The sequence below is a fragment of the Sarcophilus harrisii genome, chromosome 4 (genome assembly GCF_902635505.1).
Source record: "Sarcophilus harrisii chromosome 4, mSarHar1.11, whole genome shotgun sequence".
Classification (NCBI taxonomy): Eukaryota; Metazoa; Chordata; class Mammalia; order Dasyuromorphia; family Dasyuridae; genus Sarcophilus; species Sarcophilus harrisii.
This window is the reverse complement of record NC_045429.1, coordinates 189,166,859-189,187,853: the sequence shown is the minus strand read 5'-3', so window position 1 is coordinate 189,187,853 and position 20,995 is coordinate 189,166,859. Positions and strand designations below refer to the sequence as shown.

The window sequence follows — 20,995 nt, the reverse complement described above, 5'->3', positions numbered from 1 at the left end:
CTCTCATCAATGCTCTATTCACATCCTTTGATCATTTATCAGTTGGGGAATAGCTTGTATTCTTATAAATTTGAGTCAATTCTTTGTATATTTCAGAAAAGAGGCCTTTATCAGAAACACTGGCTGAAATTTTTCCCCCCCAGCTTTCAGCTTCCCTTCTAATATTGTCTGCATTAGTTTGGTTTATGCAAAACCTTTTTAATTTAATATATCAAAATTATCCATTTTGCATTTCATAATGTCCTCTAGTTCTTCTCTGGCCATAAGTGCATAAGTTCCTCTCCTGTCTGAAGGTTAATGTTGTTATTTAGTTAAATGCAGCACTGTTTAGAGAATAAAGAATTGGCTTCTGAGTTAGGAAGACCAGAAAGCAGAAAGAGCTATTTTCTGGCATATACTAATTGTGTGTATCTGAACAAGTCATACCTCTGGTAATTCCCTGCAAGCACTGGCAGAGGAGGCTCCTTGTCAGGAACTCTCTTCATTAATGAAATGATAGGCTAGTTAAAAAAAACAAAACAAAATACCGACTCATGTTCCCAAATTCAAATCTTCCCTCAGACACTTATGAGTTATATGATGTTGCATGAGTCACGTAACTCAAATTACCTCAAATTCCTCATCTGTAAAATGATCTGGAGAAGGAAATCCAGTATCCTTGCCAAGAAAACCCAAATGGGATTATATAGAGTTGGACACGACTAAAAAATGGCTGAAAAACTTCGTGAAGATCAAATAACAATATTAATTGTTATTGATGAATAAATATATTTCCATACATTTTAAATACCTGCTCATATATGAATAGGATTAATAAAATATACTCATATTTTGAACACATAGAATACAATAACATGTGTTCATATCTGAACATGTATGTTTGTATATGAACAAATATTTTATTCATCAACAACACATTATTCATCTTTTCTTATATTTTTCACTGTTAATTCAAATCAAAGAGATTCTTGAACAATTCATTATTCTCCTATTCTTTTACACTTAAGGTTTTTTAGACCATAGCACAGGTGAATAAAATAAAGACTTTTTTAAATGGAACGAGAGTATTGGGTATCTAACCTGCTCATCCTCTGTTGGTTGCTATTGATGATGGTGATGATGATACTGGCTATAATGGACAGAAAGCCAGCCTATGAGCTAGTGAGATCTGGGCTCAAGACCAGTTTCTGCCACATACTAACTGTAATCCTGGAAAACTCACTTAGCTGCTAAGGGCCCCAGGCAATTTTCTAAGACTAAGTTGCAGAACTTGCATTGATTGAGAGAGTTTCCTCATTGACCAGGGACTTGTCTATACCAATAACATCCCTGATTTGGTTCATCCCTAAATTATTATTATAATGCATTAGAACAGGTTAGTGTGGCTGTGAAATGAATTCTGAACTTTGAAAATGAAAATTCAGCTCAAAAGCATCAGCACAGACTTATGTATGAGGCAGTGTGTGTGTGTATGTGTGTGTGTGTGTGTATGTGTGTGTGTGTGTCCTCTCAGGCAGAGGAAAGGTAGGTTTTTCAGAGGAGACAGAGGAGAGCTTTGTGTAAGCAATGAGCAGGCCCAGTCTTCTCTCTATCTCTCATTTTTCCTTGGAGGCTGAGCGTAGTAACATGAAGGGACTGCTCTCCTTCTCTCTTCTCATCACTACTTGGACTTCTCAGGTAAGCTCTGACTCACTGGTCTTTCTATCTTAAAGGTCTAGAAAAGCACTTATCTCTTTAGGTGAGAAATGAAAAAAAAAAGGAAGAAGTAAAAGGGGGCAAATGGAATATCACAAAAAGGGTTGGGGAATGGCTTGAAGAAATCCTTCATCACAATTAGCAAGCTATTTTCCACACTGAATGAAAACTTGTATTAGTTTAAGTACTGAATGAATCAAAGGTGTTTCAAACAGTATTCTTGTTGTAATAACTAGTATCCCTCCTGATAATATTTGATTTTGATTTTTAATCATTTGGGAGCTAGGAGTGAATGAGTAGGGCTTGGGGGATTCTCCTTGATAAATCATCTCATTGGGAAGTAGCAGCATTGCTGGGGCCCACAGTACGGGTAAACACAGCTTCTTCATTCCCATTCCAGGCCAGGGCCCAGCTTTCCACAACCTGGTTACAGAATGTGCAAATGCTCGCTGGAAAAAACAGACTTTTGCAAACAAAAAGTTTCCATTATGTCTGCTTCGTTTTGGAAGAGGAGTTGAGGGAACAGTTACCTCTTATAATCTACAGAAGATTTTTCTTCTCAAAATGTATGTTTTTCACTTCTTCCAAAGAGCTAGGACTATTTTTGAAATATTTAAAGTCCTATCCCCAAAGAAAAGTTTGTTTTCAAAATAAAACTACCTTGTGTGGTCTTGTCATTGACTCGGTTTTGAAAAACAAACAAAAAAAAAAATAAAGCAAAACAAAAAACGGGGGTGGGAGTGATAGAAATAGAATATGGTGAATTTTTTTTTTGTCCTCCCTAGGAACTGATGATACACAGTCAAATCTATTTTTAAAATTTATTCAGCATTTTAGAAAACGTAGGAAGATATCCATGGCTTCTTGAGAGCAGGACATGGAATTGTCAATGGGGTGGTCTTGGAACAATCTACTCAGTATTTTACTGTGAAAACCAGGAGACCTCTTGATGTTAGGATATATATATATATATATTTGTTTTTGCTTTCTGGTTTTGAGGAAGAGACAATATTATTTTTCTTGTTTGTATTTCATCTGGAATGGACCTCAGAGGTCATCTAAGCTAACCACCTTCATTTTACATATAGGGAAACTGAGTCCCAGGGAAGTAAAAGGCCACTTAGGTAGTAAAAGTATAATTAGAATACAAGTCTTCTGACTCAAAATTTTGTGTTCTTTCCATTCCAACATAGTGTCCAATACTTAGAATGATGTTCTTGGGGTGCTTAATAATTAATGATTGAATTGAATTGAAATGGTTCAAGAGTCAAGTCTAATAAAGAAGCTGGGGTTGGGAGGGGAGAGAAGGAAAGCTAGAGATAGGTTTATAATAATGAAATACACACACACATTTTTTGGGGAGAGGGAGAGGTTCCACACCTAAAATTTAGTCTCTTTTGGGCATTCCAAGTGAGGAAACTCTCTATGTGGAATGGCAACTGTTTTTCAACTTGCCATCTTAGAAAGCTGATTCAGGCACTGAACAATCAGGTAACTTGTCCACATGGTCACTCTGTGTCATGGTCAGGGCTTAACCCCATGCCTTCCTGACTCTTGAGGTCAGTTATCTAACCAGTAGGTAACACACCCTCTCTAATTCAACCTTAGATTTAAAAAAATGATCACAGGTGATGTGATGGACTTGGCTCTTCTCTGCAATCAAGTGATTCAAGGCAATTCTAATAGGCTTGGGATAGAAAATGCCAATTACATCCAAAGAAAGGACTATGGAGACTGAGTGTGGATTAAAACAGTATTTTCAACTTTTTGTTTGTTTTTTTCTTTCTCACATTTTTCCCTTTTAGTCTGATTTTTCTTTCACAACATGACAAATATGTATGTTTAAAAGGATTGCAATAAATATATTAATATTTATTATTATTAATAATAAGTTATATACCCTATATCAGATTGCTTGCTGTCTTGGAAAGAGAGGAGGTAAGGGAAGAAGAGAGAAAAATGTAGAGCACAAAGTTTTATAAAATTGTATGTTGAAAATGATCTTTACATATATTTGAAAAAATAAAATGTTATTAAATTTAAAAAAAGGTTAAAGTTGAGAGTCTAAGGAGCAAGAAAACTGAAATATATTTTATCAGTCTTGAATAGAACTCTTCAGATAGGAGTAGGGAAAAAATCCAGGAAAATTTAAGTAAAGGAAGGAATTCAGGTGAGCTGTGTTAAATTAGCTGCCATTTCTACAATCTTTAGAGATGACTGTTTTGGTAATGCAGATTAGTCAGAATTGCTAAATATGACCAAACTTCAATGATAGGAAAATTCTTTTTCAATTAAAATCTGACATGGAGTTGGTTGGGTGGGTTGGTGTAGCAGAATAGGATTATACATCATAAATTTAGAGCAAGAAAGAACAGTATAAACCACTGAATCCTATTCCTACCTTTGAGAGATGAATTGGAGAGTCACACAGTTTGTAGATTTCTTAGGTGAGATTAGAATCCAAGTTCTCCTTCCAAATGATACGCTATTCACTCTCAAGTTGCTTCTAAGTGACAGGGTGAGGAAATATCAAGGGCTGATCTTCACTAGTGTGATGGGATTGTGTTTGTAAATAAAACAAACAAAAAAGCTTTTGAAGGGTTCATTGAGAGTATCAGATTATGTAGATAAGTGAATTAATATTTCATACTCTCAGGAAAGACTTTTTCAAGCTCATAAACTAGAACCCTTCTTATCAAATCCAGGTAGAAATGTCCTGAAGATAGCTGGAAATTAAGTTCTGGAAAAAAGTCCGGACCAAAAAAGTAATTCATCTGGTTTTGATACTTCTTGCATCTTGAGTGACCTTTGGCACCAAAGAACAAATCTTGCCCATATTCTGTAACAGCTTCTGTGATATAGCCTATGTGGAATGGAACAGAAAGATGGAAGTCTACATCATAAATCCATTAGGAATTGCTTTCTAGGAAGTTTTTTTCTTGAGAATCTTTATAAAAAGAATTTGGGGGTTTGATAAATACATAATCTGTTATACATAAAGCATCAAGTATTTATGATGCTTTGGGGATGAGAGGGCTAGACAGATGCAGATATTACCCTTTTCTTTCCTACCTTACAGAATTAAAGGGGCAGTTGAAAAAGGAAGCAATTGCTTATGATCCTGCAGGAATGTTTAAAAGCATCAAGAAGAAGCCAGAACACTGATATATATATATATATATATTCATTTATTTATTCATTACTATATACATATAGTAATGAATAAATTGATCAATATATAATTCAGTGCTATGCTATATAACACTGACTTGGAGAACTTGTCTGCCACATACACTTAGAGTTCATAGGACTAAAAAATCATCCAACTCTTTGTCAAATAATATTTTATGGGGGCAATGGGACTTGAATCAGAATTAAAGACTAGGTAGAATTTGGTCTTATTAAGAAGAAAGAAGAGAAGGCATTTTAGGTGAGGGGAGATGCCTAAAACTTTGGTGTGATCCTTAATATTAAACTATCTCTAAGTCCTATTGCAGGGCTCAAGGCAACAGTCAAGCTGCTGATGGAGAGTCTGAAGCAAAGGTAATAAAAGTTCCTGAAGTGCATCACAGGAAAGAGTTCTGCCATTGGCCCTGTCAGTGCCCTCAGCAGAAGCCCAGGTGCTCACCAGGGGTGAGCCTGGTGAAGGATGGCTGTGGGTGCTGTAAAATCTGTGCTAAGCAGCATGGGGACACCTGCAACGAGGCGGAGGTCTGTGATCCCCACAAAGGTCTTTACTGTGATTATTCGGTGGACAAACCTAGGTATGAGACAGGAGTGTGTGCATGTAAGTGACACGTTTAATCTTCTTCTTGTCAAGGATGGGAAAAGAGAATTTCCTTCTACAATGATATGATTTGAAAAAAGAAAAAGCTATTAATTTAGGAGATCGACTTTAATATTTTAGCTAGATACAAAATGGGCTTTCGTTCTTTATATTCTTTATATGGATGGGCTCCATGCATAAGCATTGGTGGGAAAGTAGGAAGAGATGCAAGTATATTTAGGGGCCTCTGAGATTTTTGTTAAATAATCAATTTTAAGAGTTTCTTAGTTGCCTTTATGGAATCTGAGCCATTTGAAAATGCTTGGAAGATTTAAACTCTCCATAGAAGCAATTAATGAAGAAAAATGCTTTTTATTAAGTGTTTACTATGTGCTATGGACCATGTTGAGTTTCTTCCTAAATTTAGCCCTTGTAATGAAAAAAATCCCCAACAACTGTGATTTCATGAATTTGGATATTTTTAGCATGGACACTTCTTCCACTAACGTAGATCAATAATTGATCTATAATATAGTTTTAGAAAGTTGCCATCTCACCAGTTTCCATTGCTGGCCAGAACCATTAACTTCTATTCATAATTTGGCTCTTGCAGATGTTATAACTGAACTCTCACCATCTTTTAGGCAAAGCAGATGGTTGATTGGTCTAATGACGTCCTAAAGTTCCTTCCTATCACAGTCTCCTTATTGTTTCTTTCCCTTTAAAATAGATGAATATCTAAAATCAGAGAGAACAACCCCAAATCCCAGTCTGGATCTTTTAAAGTCCCCCCGAAGTACAACAGAAATTGATCTCCTTTATGGATGGCCTCCTCGGTAGCTATTATACTTTCATACTTCCTGCTGTCCTTGGTGCTTAAATATCCAGAAAATGGAAAGAGAAAATAGGTGATTGTTATTTAGCACTGAAGATGGGGGCAAGAGAGTCATTCATATGTAGTATTTTAAAAAAGAATCTCTAATTCCTGTTTTGTATATTTAGGTGTGAAAGAAGGTTTACAATGCAGTATACATAGTAGGGAGTTTTATATCAGAAAAGGCACAGATATGACCTTTCCTATTTTTGAAGGGAGATAAGAAATAGCACAGCTCATTTCTCCTTTTATAATTTGGTTATTTTCTACTTTCAGATCTCATAGCTGTAGGATGTGAACTCAACAAGGTGCATTATCACAATGGCCAAGTTTTTCAACCCAATCCCCTGTACAAATGCCTATGTGTGAGTGGTGCCATTGGGTGTACCCCCTTATTTATACCAAAGCAAGTAGATAGTCAATGCTCCGGCCCCAAAGGTGGCAAAAAGTCTGACCAGTCCTACTGCAGCTTGAAACTGCTGCAACAGCAGATATCAACAAGCTACCAAGCCATGCCAGGTGAGTACAACTAGAGCTATGGCAAATTCCTTTTAAGCTCAATCGATTGAGATAAATTCTGTTTTAATTTATTGTTTTAAATTTAATGTTTAGATTAAACAAAATTAATGTTTGCTACCATTTTTCTTACTATTTACTTTATGTAGCCTGGTACCTTGTACATAGTAGTTGCCCAATAAATATTTGCTGCTTTGATTGGATCTAAGTTTGTTGGTGGTGTGTGGGTACAGATCTGAATGTTTTATCTTTTATTGCTATTTAGTTTGAGTTCTTGATCATAAATCATTGTCCAACTGGAATGAAAGAGACCCTGAGTCTAGTCTTTTGCTTATAGGGAGGTGAATTTATGAATCATCTGCAAATGCTATTTTGTGAATTTTCTTTGGTAAATCATTCTACCTTTTAAAATAACACTTTGAATCAGGGAAATTATTTTGATGTTTCATATGCTACCCCATTCTCAAAACTCCTTTCTTCTCATCCTGTCTGTGAATAAAAGAGTGCTTGTTAACCATGCATCTTCTCAAAATTTACTTGCATTGCTATGTTATAATCAATTATTACTATGTCTCAACAAATATCTGAAATTATATTTTCTATGTGAAATCAAAAGCTGAGATGTAGTATAACTAAGCGAGTTAGAAATTTACTTGGAATTAAAAGTATTATTTGATTCTATCGATATTATCTGAACTTGTAAATATATACATATATATATATATTTATAAATGTGTGTATACTTGCAAATATAGATGTGTGTTTAATTTTTTGAGAACAAGTTTTCCTCTCCCCTTAGGCTAGAAGAATAGTCACTTCTCGTGGGCCTGATCCCAATACTGATTGACATGGGGACTTGGACATGTTCCATTTTGGATCTGGACCATTTTGCCCTTCCTTGGGCATCCTGGTGCCCCCTTCACCACTTGCTGGACTCAGTGAGGATGCTTGATCAGCTTTTAGCACACTGTAGCTCAGAATTCCTTTACTCACATCCAGCAGCTCTGATCACCTCTGAAATGCAGATTATAAGTGTGCAGTACTGCACGTGGCCCAAATATATTTTTTCTGTAAAAACCTATTTTGATGCCAAATATTTTTTATTATTTTGAAAATAGGAACTAAACCCACTAACCTATTATTATTACTTTTTTTGTGTTTATGCTTTAATAACTTTTGTATAGAAGGTAAATTTATAATCACAGACTTTGATAGAACTGGGCTCTTAATGGAAGGCAGGAAACAAGTACCCAGGACTAATTTGCTAAATGTATCTTTATAAATGCTATCTCAACTGCTTTCCACAACAACTCTGGGAAGTAGGTACTATTATTATTCCCACTTTACAATTGGAGAAACTGAGGTAAATAAAGATTAAAGCAATTTGCCCAGAGTTATTCATTTATTAAGTGTCTGAATTTAAGGACTTGACTCCAGGGCTCTCTCCAGGGCTCTACCCACTGTGCCTCCTATCTACCTCATAAACTTTATTTCATTTATTCCTCACAACAGTCCTGGGAGGTAGGTATTATCCCCATTTTACAGATGGGAAACTGAGGCATAGAGCAATTAATGGTCTTGCCCAGGGCCACATAGCTAGTAAGCATCTAAGGTCAGATTTGAACTTGAGTCCTTCTGACCAAGCCTGGAGCTCCATCTCCTATGGCACTTAATTGTTTACTGATAGGCATTCATAGTCTTTGGGTAAGATTATGGCATAGAAGAGCCCAGATCCTATACAAATAAATCTTCCAAAAGGCACCAGAAGGAATAATCACAAAGAAATTCAAAATGAAAAGGCTGTAAGCTCCTCCATCGATCCAGAACTTTCATAAGATTGCCAGAACCTGTGTAGGCTCTGAGCAGAGAAAAGCCAGGTTAGACATAAAACATGTTACAAGAGACAAGGCCCAGGTAGCCTGCACTAGAGTTTCTATGAAGACTCATTTTCTTGACTTCAAATCCAGCCTCAGACACTTACTATATGTATGGTCCTGGGCAAATCACTTAACCCTGTTTGCCTCAGTTTCCTCATTTGTAAAATGAACTGGGAAGGAAATGGCAAATCATTCCAGTATCTTTGCCAAGAACATCTCAGATAGGGTCATGAAGTTGGACACAAGTGAAAGTGATTGAATGACAAAAGAGTTTGATCCAAGTGGAAAACCAATCCAGAAACTGAGAGTGGAAAATGTTGAATGCAATGAAGAAATAGTATGGACCAAGAAAAGTCCTAAAGGAAAACTCAGAAGAAAAGAGTAACTTCACCACAAATTTGATTAGTGCATCAAAGAAAAGAATGATTTGGCGAAAAGGATTTTAAAATACCTAGAAGAAATGAAGCAAAATATAAAATGTAATGTTAAATGAAATGAGAACTAAGGAGGAAAGAATATAAAAGAGAATAGGCTATAATAGAAAATGGTAAACTTTACCTAAAAATTAGACTTCCTGGAAACTAAAGTAGGCCAAAGAGAAAGCAAAATTAAGATAAGAAATAGTGAAAGAAAATAATGTTCTCCTTCCAACATAAAGATATTCTATAACAGACAGTAAGTGAGATTAGAAATCAACCTGAACAAGAACCTTTTTAAAAGGGTTGTTAATAGTAATTAGAGTTGTATAACTTCTTGAATTTTCTTTTTACTAACTATAAATTAATATCCTGTTTAAGTGCCAAAGTATTATAGGGTTAAGTGTATACATAGCTACAATGTGATGCATAAAAATTTTGAGAGACAAAGTTTCTGGATAATTAATCATTTTATTACTCATGCTAGCAAATAAAAGGAGTCAATAGAAGTCTTGAATGCCAAAATTCCCTCTTGAAATGTTTATATGTGCTTAGAAAACTGGTTGTTCCTGAGGGTGGCAATCAACTCTGACTGGTTAATAAGTAATGAATGAATAATATGGTGAGAAGCAGGCTTATTCTAATGAGATTTGGGGAGACATGATTGATCATTCAGTCTTGGTTAAAGAGACTTGTCTATATCCCCATCACTCTAGCTAGTACAATCTAGACAAAAGGGGAATCCCTTCTTACTAGACTTGTCTGAATAAAAAATGATGGGCCAGAATCCATCAAATAACCTAAACTAAAATTTCTTTACTTTTCAAAAAGATCTAAGGTTTTCAATTCAGTCGGTTCCGCCCATATTCAAGGCTGAATAACCTACAAGGACTGATTTCTAAATGAGGAAAGGAGAATGACCTTAGTACTGGCTATTAATATACAAGAAAAATAATCACTTTCTTCAATGGAAAGGGAAGCCTGAGATGTGGTGAGGGAGCTAGACTGTACATGTTTTGACTACTCTGCCATGTTGATTCCCAAAAGAGTTTACCTTTAATGAGGGAAGACAATACATGCAATCAAAGTGGAAAGGGTGGGAACAGGGAGCTGCAGATTAAGGTAACCAGTACACAGGTATGATAAAAGTCTGCAATGCAGCCCAGAGAGGAATGAAACATAGCTGATTGTCCTCCAATGGGGACTCTGGGAAGACCTATCCAAGCAGAGGGGGAAGCTATAAGTGGTGGCTACTTTTATTGTTTGAATTCAGGGCTAGAAGGAACTTCAGGATGAAAAGCTGGGCTATAATAGAAGTCCAGAGAGTATTCTGAGGAAGAACGAGACATTTTCTGGTGATCTTGCCAGTTTCCATGGTTTCAATTATCCTCTCTATACAAATTACTCCCAGATTTACACATCCAGCCAAGTCTCTCTCCTGAGCACCACTAACTGCCATCTGGACATCTCTATCAGAATTTTCCATTGATAACACAGCCTATACTCAGCTTAAACCAAACCTATTATCTTTTTTCCCAACTAACTTATTTCTGTCAAGGGCATTATTTTTCAGTTTTCAAGGTTTGTAACCTTGGAATCAAGTCCAACTCATCATTTCCCCTCTCTCTTCACCTTATCTTGATTTGATCTCTATAATATCTCTTTCATCAATTCCCATATCTCTTATGAATTATCACTTTAATTTAGGCCCTTATCACCTCTTACCCAAACTATCAAAAAGACTCCTCTTTGATCTTCCTATTTCTAGTCCATTGCCTCTTCAATCCACACAGATGCCAAATTGATGTTTTTAAAGCACAGGTCTGAACATATTCCTGATCAAGCAGGTTCTGTGGCTTATCATTGCTGGCATATACTATACATTCCTATGTTTGATTTTTAAAACTCTTTACAATCTGATATTAAGCTATCTTTCCAGTATTATTTAACATTTCTTTCACCCATGCACTTGAAATTTCAGCTGGAATGGACTATTTGCTATGGAAATGTGAAATAGCTGTACATGCTAAAAAACTTTGTCCTGTGTGTAAGTGACTTTAGGAATATTTGAAAAAGCAACCCTACTCAGGCGAATGGGTTTTAGATGGGTTTCAAAAATATCTAGTTTCATGAAGGGAACAATCTCAAGAGCTCAATTAAGTCAGTTAACTTAGAAGTTCATTAACATATTATAGCTATCTTGCTCTTTTAATGCTGGCCCCACTATTGCTAACAGCTTAGCCCAGCTCCTTTCACAGTACATTAACATCTCTGAAATCATAAGCCATTTAAAGCGCATGTTGGTTTCTGGAGATCTAGAACTTCTCAGAATCTGTTATTTAAAAAACAAATCCAAGACTCATAAATAAATACGATTGTCATTAGGATCCACATACTGTGACTGGGATATCTGGCAAGTCAGAGCTTCCCAACATTTTTCATACTATGACATTATTCTGGGTTTTAGGGAAACAAAAATACAACATAGATTCTTCTCTCAAGTAACTTATAGTTGGAGGATGGGGAGTGGCTTGAGAGGGAAGAGAAATGCTTCAATAATTATAATATTAGGAAGAGCTATAAGTATAAATGTTAGTATATGCACTTGGGTCCAGGCTGGGAACAGCAACAATATTAAAAGAAAATCAATATTATAGAGTGTTAAGACCTTTGAACCTGGGTTCAAGTTCAGATACTGTCATTCATTACGTAAATCACATAAGTTCTCAGGGACTCAGTTTCCTCAAAGGTAAATGTAAAAGAGGAGGGTTGTATTAAATGATCTCCAGGTTCCCTGCACCTTTAATTTTGTATGAAATCATTCTATTGATATTTTAAAATACAGATTTAGAAATGGGAGAGAATTTTAATATCAGTACAATTCTCTCATTTAACAATTGATGAAAATAAGCTCCAGGGATGTTACCTAATTTACCCATGGTCCACAATGATTAAATCATACTTTACCTGGTGTGTTGTATACAGTTCTGAGCACTCTGGCTTAAGAATGATGTAGGTAAGTTGGAGAATGTCCAGAGTAGGGCAACCAGGATGGTGAAAGGCTTTAAGACCACATTTCAAAGAATCGCAGTTAAAGAAACTAGAGCTATTTTGCCTAGAAAATTCTCATGGCAGATATTAATTTACAAGTGTTTGATGGGATGTCTTATGGAACAGCCTCTCAAAATTTAAAAAAATACCCTCTAGGCTCATTTTACTGTGATCCTTAGGATGAGAATTTTTATACTTATTCTATTTGGGCAGAACCAGGTTCAATGGGTAGCAGTCAGGAAGAAGCATATTTAGGCTTGATGTTAAGAAAGATTTCCTAATAATTAGAGGTATTCAAAATTATAATGATTTTTCTCAGAAATGGTAAGCAAATAATGTTTGTTCACTTGCTGTACACAGCATCATTGAAGTAGGAGTTCTTTACATAGATGGATTGGATTGGTTGACTACTAAGGTCCCATCCAAGTCTTAAATTTTATGAAATTTCAGGACTGGAATTTAAATACAAGTATTCTGATTTGTTGGCTATCTGGGCTTTGTTACAAAAGGAGTTTAATCTACTTTTCCCAGATCCCTCTGCTTTGATTAACTGAATTCCTGTATTAATGAGTCTTAATAAATTTCAGTCCTTCTTTACACATACAGACAGACTCACAAAGGCACACATCCCCTTTCACATCAATGTTCTTTATATAGTTGGGCAGTTATGAGGTGTAATGGATAGAATTCTGGATCCAGTCAGAAAGACTCATTTTCCTGGATTCAAATCTGGCCTCAGTTACTACTTGTGTGAGTCTGAGAAAGCCACTTAAACCTGCTAGCCTCAGTTTCCTCATTTATAAAATGAACTGACAAAAGGATACAGCAAACTGCTCCACTATCTCTGCCAAGAAAACTCCAAATGGGGTCATGGAGAGTAGATCACAACTCAAAAATGACTAAACAACATTTATATACTTAATTCCAGATGGTCTATGATTAGAATCTAGCTTCTGCTTGGTCAGCATGAAATTATGCAATGACATAATACTCTCTGTTTTTTTTCAGTGCTTACTAGTACTGTTTTTTTTTTAAATTTTTATTTTGTTAAAAACTGCTCCCCCAATTTTTTTGCTTTTTGAAAATGTATTCTTTGTTAATCAGATTTCTAAACTGCATCTCCTGGCTTAATTTTAAGTGATGTGATGCACCTGATTTGCAAAAAAATTACCTTCCCTTTATTTATTGCAGATGTGCCAGACTTTTAATCTACTTCCTGCATTGAGGTCTTTAATTGCTGTCTGCCTTCCAGAAACCCACATTTGTGTCCCCTATCCATCATCTATAAACATATTTCAGATACTACTGTTGTAGATCCACACTTTCTTTTGGTTCAAGGTTGTATATAATTCAAAGCAGCTGATGTTTGTTAGCTGACAAGAAGATAGATTTCTCCTTTTTCTTTCTTTCAAATTGACATTTTGTCATTGTGCCCAGAATTTTTCACACAACAACTGAATGCAAGTTTTAAAATATTAATTATTTTCCTATTCTCTTTAAGGAATAAATGGGAAATCGATTATAGCAATGCCTTGGAGTCTCTGAGAATACCAACATGTAGCTTGTTCAAAATTAAAGAGCTTGACTCTGTGACAGGCATGAGTAAGCCTGGACTGACACAGCAAGCTGCCACTCAACTTTACTTGGGAATGGAAGAATTATGTCTCCTGCTCCCCACCCAAAACAAAACTAAGCCAAATCAAGTCGGCAGCAGCTAGTGGATGTTGCAACAATAGCTCTGCACAATTAGAATGGGAAATTTTGATTGAACTAGAGGGTCAGAATTTAGGACTCTCTTTCAAGACTTTTGCAGTGTCAGCCTCTAAGATTATTTTCTGAGTCTTTAGTAAGTTTCAAAAGCAGAAGTCATTTCCCTCCCAAACTATTGGACTATCTTCTAACAAATTTGAATGAGGAACAAATTAGGGAGAAATGCTATACTTGAAGGTTAGTTGTCTTGGCCCTCAAAGTACTCTCATATGTCATGAAATTTCCTATTAAGCTTACATCATTTAGACTAACATTTTGCTTCTCCATATCCCACTAACATCTATTTTAATGTTTATTCTGTAAGAGAGCAATTTAGGAAGGAGGCAAGGATTATTGTTGCATGTATGGAAGAAACAAATTATAAATCAGAATATATCAAGGTTCACTTGATGGAAGATAGTCTAGATAGAAGTATAAATTAAGAAAACAAAAACTGCAGTTTTATTTCAGAGGTTATTTTTAAGATCAAGGCAACATTCCTATTCATAAAAGAAACAGGTTTGTTGAAATTTCTCTGGGAATTTGGGGAGTGGGATAAAGAGATGTAGAACTAATTTTCCAAAAATTAAGCTATTATGGAAATTTACTTGGTAAGTCAATAATTTAGTAGAACTGAAAATTAATAATTGGCAGTCTTTTTTCTTCTTTCTATTCCAGTATATAAGAATCTCCCACTTTTCTGGAAGAGGAAATGCCTTGTGCAGGCCACAACATGGACACCTTGTTCTAGAACATGTGGGCTAGGAATTTCCAATAGGGTGACCAATGAAAATAGTCACTGTGAAATGAGGAAAGAAAAAAGACTTTGTTATATTCAGCCTTGTGACAGTAACATATTAAAAGCTGTGAAGGTAAGATCTGACTCAAAGCACATTTTGTGGTCCTGCTGATAATTGACCATGGGTGGTTAGAATCTGACAGGGAGCTTAGAGATCACCTTTCCAACCGTTTCATTTTATGAAGGGAGGGATGACACAGTGGATAGAGCCCAGGCCCTAAAGTCAGGAGGACCAGAGTTCAAATCTGGCCTCAGACATTTTAACACTTCCTAGCTGTATGACCCTGGCAAGTCACTTAACTCTAATTGCCTTAAAAAATTAGCTCATTTTACAGAGAAGGAAATTGTTCTGGAGAAGTAATGTGACTTAGCTAAGATCACACAGATATTTAACAGCAGATACGGGATCTAAATTTAAGCCCTTCCATCTGTTTCTAATTATTCTAATCCTAATCTAATTCTAATTCTCCTGCCCAACTTTAAAAAAAAAAATTCATTTTCTGTGTCTTTCTAAAAAGGGTTTGTTTTTATTCTTTATTCTCTTTCCTCTGAACATTCTAATTTTATTTTTTTAAGTCCTTTATTCTTTTAGTTTCTGTATTTCATATGGAAATAAAGCTTCTAAGGTACATATTTTGAGTTCCTTCTACTAATGAGTTATTGTTTTGTATATTTGGCTCCCTGGATTGCTCCTTTTTTTTTTTTTCTGGTGAGAACAAATATAGAGATATATTGACATATGATAGGAATTTTCCCATGTTGCTTCATCATGACTCTATGCTCTCCTAATAATTTTTGTCTATATGCAATGAGATCTGAATCCTGCTCTTCTGGGTGTCAGCTGCCCCTTATGAGCTCTGGATTCCCCTTCTCCTGAAGTAGGATGAATGGTCTAAGAAATTATATCCACTGTAAGCCTCTTTCACTCCATTTTGAGAGTATCTCTCTTCCTCTGTGTTCTTTTTATTTTTATTTATTTTTAATAACTTTTTATTGACAGAACCCATGCCAGGGTAATTTTTTACAACTTTATCCCTTGCACTCACTTCTATTCCGATTTTTCCCCTTCCTCCCTCTCCCCTCTCCCCGAGATGGCAAGCACCTCTGTGTTCTTCAGTGGCACCCTGTCTCACTACTGAAATAACATTCCTCCATTTCAAAAGTTCCCTTCCCTCCAAAAAGGAAAAGAACAAGCATTTATTAAATGCCTATGTGATAAGCATTGTATTAAGTGCTTTACAAATATCTCATTTGATCCTCACAAGAATCTTATTAGGGTGCTTATTATTCTCATTGGATCCATACTGAAGTAGTGCAGTATCTTGCCTAGGACAGCTTCTTAAGATTCTGAGGTGAATTTTTAATAGTATCTTCCTGGTGAAGCACTCTAGCTTTGTCCTTCCTTTTCCTTTCTCATTTGTTCTGTGAACCCTCCTTTCAGAGATGCAAAAAAGTTGCATCTTTTCCTCTTTTTTCTTTCCTGTTCTATTTTGTCCCATTCAGTAATTTAGTCTCAGAACAAAACTCTCCTCCCCCCAAATAAAGCTATCATTCTTAGACTTTGTTTTAGTTAGATTCCTTAACCATGTATTTGACTTCTGATCATTGTTATCTTCTTGTGTGTTTTTAAGGAAAAAATCTTTTAATATTTGTTATTAAACCCTGTGTCTGCTTCCTTCTGTGTAAACGTTTACCTTTTTTTGTTTTTGTTGTTTGGGATATTTATAAAGCAAATAATTTGCTAAGATTTGGTTTTCTCTATAGGATTACTATGTCTTTTTTTTTTTTTTTTTTTTTTTTTTTTTAAACATCCATCTTTTTTCATCAGGCTCGATATGTTGCCAGCCTCCTGAAGATCTTTTGTTCTTTGAAACATAATTCCATTTCCTCCTTTGTTTTCTATTGGCTTTATCCTGGTCAGTTATATTTGTTGTGATAGGAATTATTAAATTTAGCCATTATGTATCCTGGAGTTTGCAGCATGGATTTTCCCCTTAACCTTGAGGTAGTCTGTGGATTCTTTTGATTAGTACTTTGTTTTCTCTGCTCTAAGTTTTGAGCAATTATTTCTTGCATTATGGTATTGAGGTTTTTTAATTTGTCTTAAATTGTCTCTATGGGTAATGTCTTGGGAGATCAATATATATTTTTTGGTATAGAGATCAATTTTTCATTTCTTTTTGATTCTTCTGATTCTTTGGTGAGGTTTGTCATGGAATTCAAATTTTTCTATTGAGTCAATTATTTATGCTGTGCAGGCCATAAATTCTTTTATAATTTTTTCAAGTTTTTGTTAGGGACATCCTACTTATGAAGTTCCATGTTTTGGCAAACTTTTCCCCTATCAGGCCACCAAAATGATGAGGTTTAGTCACCAAAATGATGGGGGGGACACTCCAAAACATATTGGTGTTTATGGGCTGATGGAGCTAGATATCTCAAAAGAATTTGTAGGCATAAACCTCCAAATCAAGGAGCAAAGATTTTGTTACACTGCTAAGAGCAGGATAAATTCCAAGAGAAGTTAGCTATTGTGATGCTTAACAAGTGGACTAACCCCACAAAAGGAGTTAACTATAACAAAGATACCATAATCCTACTTTACAGCGGGCTAACCCTAAAAGGAATTAGGGAGTTAGTGGGGGTACATTTAAGTCCTTTTATAGGGGAAATATGGGGATTTAACATCATAACCATGGCATCATGATGATTTCCACTAGAGACCCCCACCTGGGGTGGGGCTGTGATAAAAATGCACTTGCACAAGACCCACTTAAAGCAGAGATGAATCCCTTCTGCGCTCCCCTCTGCTTGCTTCAGGGAGTAGCTAAGACTTCCAGATTTTTCCCCAGTGATTCAGGCCTTCTCAGCGAGGACCTCCTCATTTCCATGCTGTCTTGAAAATCTAGAGAATCTTCTGCCTTATCAGGTGTTTGTTCATTTTTCTATCTTATACTCATTTGTAGCTGTCTGGACTTCTTTAGATGGTCTGGATCCCATCTTCCACTGCTAACAGTATCTTCCGTTAATCTGCTTGTGCTCAACATCCTTTCCTCCTGCTGGGATCTAAGATAATTTCAATTTTTCTCTTTTCTCACGTTTTGACTCTTCCCCCTTTGATGGCAAGTCTCCTTGGAGACAGATATTGAAAGCTGTCTCAGCCTCCTCCTACACTGGCAAATTATAATTTACAGGCCTTTCTTTCTGCCCCCAGTTCTGAGGGAATAAAAGGCCTGAGGGATGCCAGTTCCCTTTTCTCTAGGGCTAGTGGATGCACAGACAGGCTGCCGACCTGCCACAGCTCCCTCTGGTTCTGTGGCGGAGCACTATAGTAACACAGAGAACTGGCACAGCACAGACCCAACCAGAGCAGGGCCCAATTTTCATTTTTAAATGTATAACCAATGAGTGTGTGCATGTAGGTGTATTTCCTAATCTTTTCAATGTGGGAACTGCCATCCTACACTACCAGGGTGTACCACAGGCATTTCACATTCAACATGTCCACAACAGAATTACCTTCACCTGTATTAACTGCCACCCCTAATTTCTTTATTCTAAAAAGATTCGAGTTATTTCCTGCACTCTTCCCACCCCCATATAACATCAATTTTGTGCATTTGACCTTCCTCTCTCTTGCATCCATCCCTTTTATCCTATTAGGAAGACCACTACCCTCGTTTAGGGATTTATCACCTCACTTGTACTATATAAACTGAATTGGATTCCATATTTCTTTTCTCAGTCCTTCCTTCACAGTTAACAAAATCTTCCTAAAGTATCCTCATTTAAAAAATCTTCAGTGGTCTATAAAATAGAAACCCCTTAGCCCTGCATTTGAAGCTGTGCAATCTGATTTCAATCTACTTTTTTTGGGCCATTTAATATTTTTACCCCCCTACATGCCCTTTGTTCCTGAACCCTGAATCCAATATTCCATCTCCCTGTCCTTGTCTCCTTACAAGCTTTAGTTTAGATGTTACCACGGGAATACTCATAGTGCTCTCTCCCCTCCTCAAATTGCTTTACCCTTTACTTGTATAAAGTGTGACATGGTGCATCTTTCCAGTAGAATATAACCTTTTTGAGGGTAGGAAGGAGCCTTTTTTTGAGCTTTTTATCTTTAGTATGTGGCATATCCCTTAAAGATTAATAAATGATTTATACACTAATATTAAAGAACTGGCCAGGACCCAGCTCTCAGGAGGTAAGGTTATTGTAGGAAAAAAAAAATCTTGTTTCTGAGGCTAGGACAAAAGATATCAAGAAGCCTCAGTCAAATCCTTCCTTAGGTGTAAGAAAATCTAATGACTTACTCGATAACAGGTTATTTGGTGACAAGGCCAGACAGACCTACAATAAGATCAACTTTCAGTTCAGTGCTCCACAACACTGCTCCTCTTAAGATTTGTTTCTTTTAATTCAAGCATCTACCATACTATACTTTTTATTAATAATTGTAAACTGCAGTTCGTGGCGCAGTGGCTAAGAATGCTAGGTCTGAAGTTAGAAAGACATCTTTCTGAGTTCAAATGTGGACTCACACATGTACTAGCTTGTGTGATCTTAGGCAAGTCAGCCTCAGAGTGCCTCATCAATAAAAAACAAGCTGGAAAAGGAAATATAAAACAGTTCCAGCATTTTTGCCAAGAAAGCCCCAAATGGGGTCAAGAAGAGGTGGACAGAGCTGAACATGACTGAAATGATTAAATCACCACAAAAAAGTGAACTATGTATATGTGTATGTTTGTGTTTGTGTGTGTGTGCATGTATGCATATCAAGTGTTTTCTAAATTTGCATCCCCCTTGCATTCAAATTTTTAAAATTTCCCTTTATTTGCTACTTTTTTTTTAGATACCCAAAGGAAAAACATGCCAGCCTACTTTTCAACTTTCTAAAGGAGAGAAACTTTCCTTTTCTGGATGTTTGAGTACTCAGAGCTATAAACCAACTTTCTGTGGAAAATGCTTGGATAAGAGATGCTGCATTCCCAATAAGTCTAAGATGATAACCATACAATTTGATTGCCCAAATGAAGGGTCATTTAAGTGGAGGATGATGTGGATCACCTCTTGTGTATGTCAGAAAATCTGCAGGGATCCGGGGGATATCTTTTCTGAACTTAAGATTCTATAAAGAGTTTTAACTAAAAAGAGTAAATATTAAACATTAATGTTAGTATAAGCATAATCTTTACAACACCAAATACTTCTTCCAATAATTCCTGTGGCTAAAAAAAGTGAAAAAATACATTAATGATAAAAAGAGTAAGCATTAGTTATGTCTAGTCATATTTAATTGTGTATGGTTTGAATTTCTGGAAGTTCTTTAAACAATATCGAATTGACTCTGAAAAACAAGAAATGTTGAGTCCTAAAATCTCGGTATCATAATTGACTATCATAGTAAGATTTGATCATATATTTAGTAATTCTATAAAGAAAAATACAACCTATTATATATGTATAGTATTGGAACAACTGATGCTTTTTACAAAAACAAGTAAATATACTATTTTTAAAAAAAATAGCAATTTAAAAAGTCTAAGAATGACTGGTCCCCAGTACTATATCTCGATCCCTTAACTGAAGGGTTATAATGTATTACCTTTTGAAAATATACCTGCATCAGGACCAGTAGATCATTATGTATTTCAACAACAGTATTATATGATGATCAATTCTGAAGGACGTGGCCATCTTCAGCAATGAGATGAACCAAATCAGTTCCAATAGAGCAGTAATGAACTGAACCAGCTACATCCAGAGAAAGAACTCTGGGAGATGACTATGAACCATTACATAGAATTCCCAATCCCTATATTTTTGTCCACCTGCATTTTTGATTTCCTTCACAGGCTAATAGTACACTATTTCAAAGTCTGATTCTTTTTGTACAGCAAAATAACTCTTTAGACATGTATACTTATATTGTATTTAATTTATACTTTAACATATTTAACTTGTATTGGTCATCCTGCCATCTGGGGGAGGAAGTGAGGGGAAGTGGGGGAAATATTGGAACAAAAGTCAATGCTGTATAATTACCCATGCATATAAACTTGTAAATAAAAAGATATATATAAAGATATCTGCATCCCTTTAATTCTTGTGAAGAAATAAGACTAAAGAATTATATAAAAACAAATTTCTCTATACTTTTCACTACCCTACTACCTTTTCTTTGGCTATCAGCTACTGTAACATTTTTAATTCACAAAAGTTTTTTTTCCTTTTCCATATTTCATTAAA

The 20,995-nt window shown here is 35.8% G+C and overlaps 2 protein-coding genes across 2 annotated transcripts in view; one reads left to right on the top strand and one right to left on the bottom strand.

Moving 5' to 3' along the window:
* Nucleotides 1-1,566: 1,566 nt before the first annotated feature.
* Nucleotides 1,567-20,031, top strand: CCN6 (cellular communication network factor 6). The gene is made up of 5 exons (XM_023503167.2): nucleotides 1,567-1,677; nucleotides 5,182-5,482; nucleotides 6,612-6,854; nucleotides 14,623-14,816; nucleotides 19,599-20,031. The coding sequence occupies exons 1-5, from the start codon at nucleotides 1,567-1,569 to the stop codon at nucleotides 19,878-19,880; spliced, it is 1,131 nt and encodes a 376-aa protein (XP_023358935.1). The 3' UTR covers nucleotides 19,881-20,031.
* The window catches only part of TUBE1 (tubulin epsilon 1), a 49,336-nt gene continuing 32,512 nt past the window's right edge, over nucleotides 4,172-20,995 (bottom strand). Inside the window, exon 12 of the mRNA XM_031964388.1 lies at nucleotides 4,172-4,558. Coding sequence (XP_031820248.1) covers nucleotides 4,466-4,558 — 93 coding nt within the window. The 3' untranslated portion in view covers nucleotides 4,172-4,465. The remainder of the gene's footprint in view (nucleotides 4,559-20,995) is intronic.

Coding starts and splice junctions, on each gene's coding strand:
- CCN6 (XM_023503167.2), top strand. CDS start 1,567: ATGAGCAGGCCCAGTCTTCTCTCTATCTCTCATTTTTCCTTGGAGGCT. Junction 6,855..14,622: donor AAGCTACCAAGCCATGCCAG/GTGAGTACAACT, acceptor TTTCTATTCCAG/TATATAAGAATCTCCCACTT. Junction 14,817..19,598: donor ACATATTAAAAGCTGTGAAG/GTAAGATCTGAC, acceptor CTTTTTTTTTAG/ATACCCAAAGGAAAAACATG.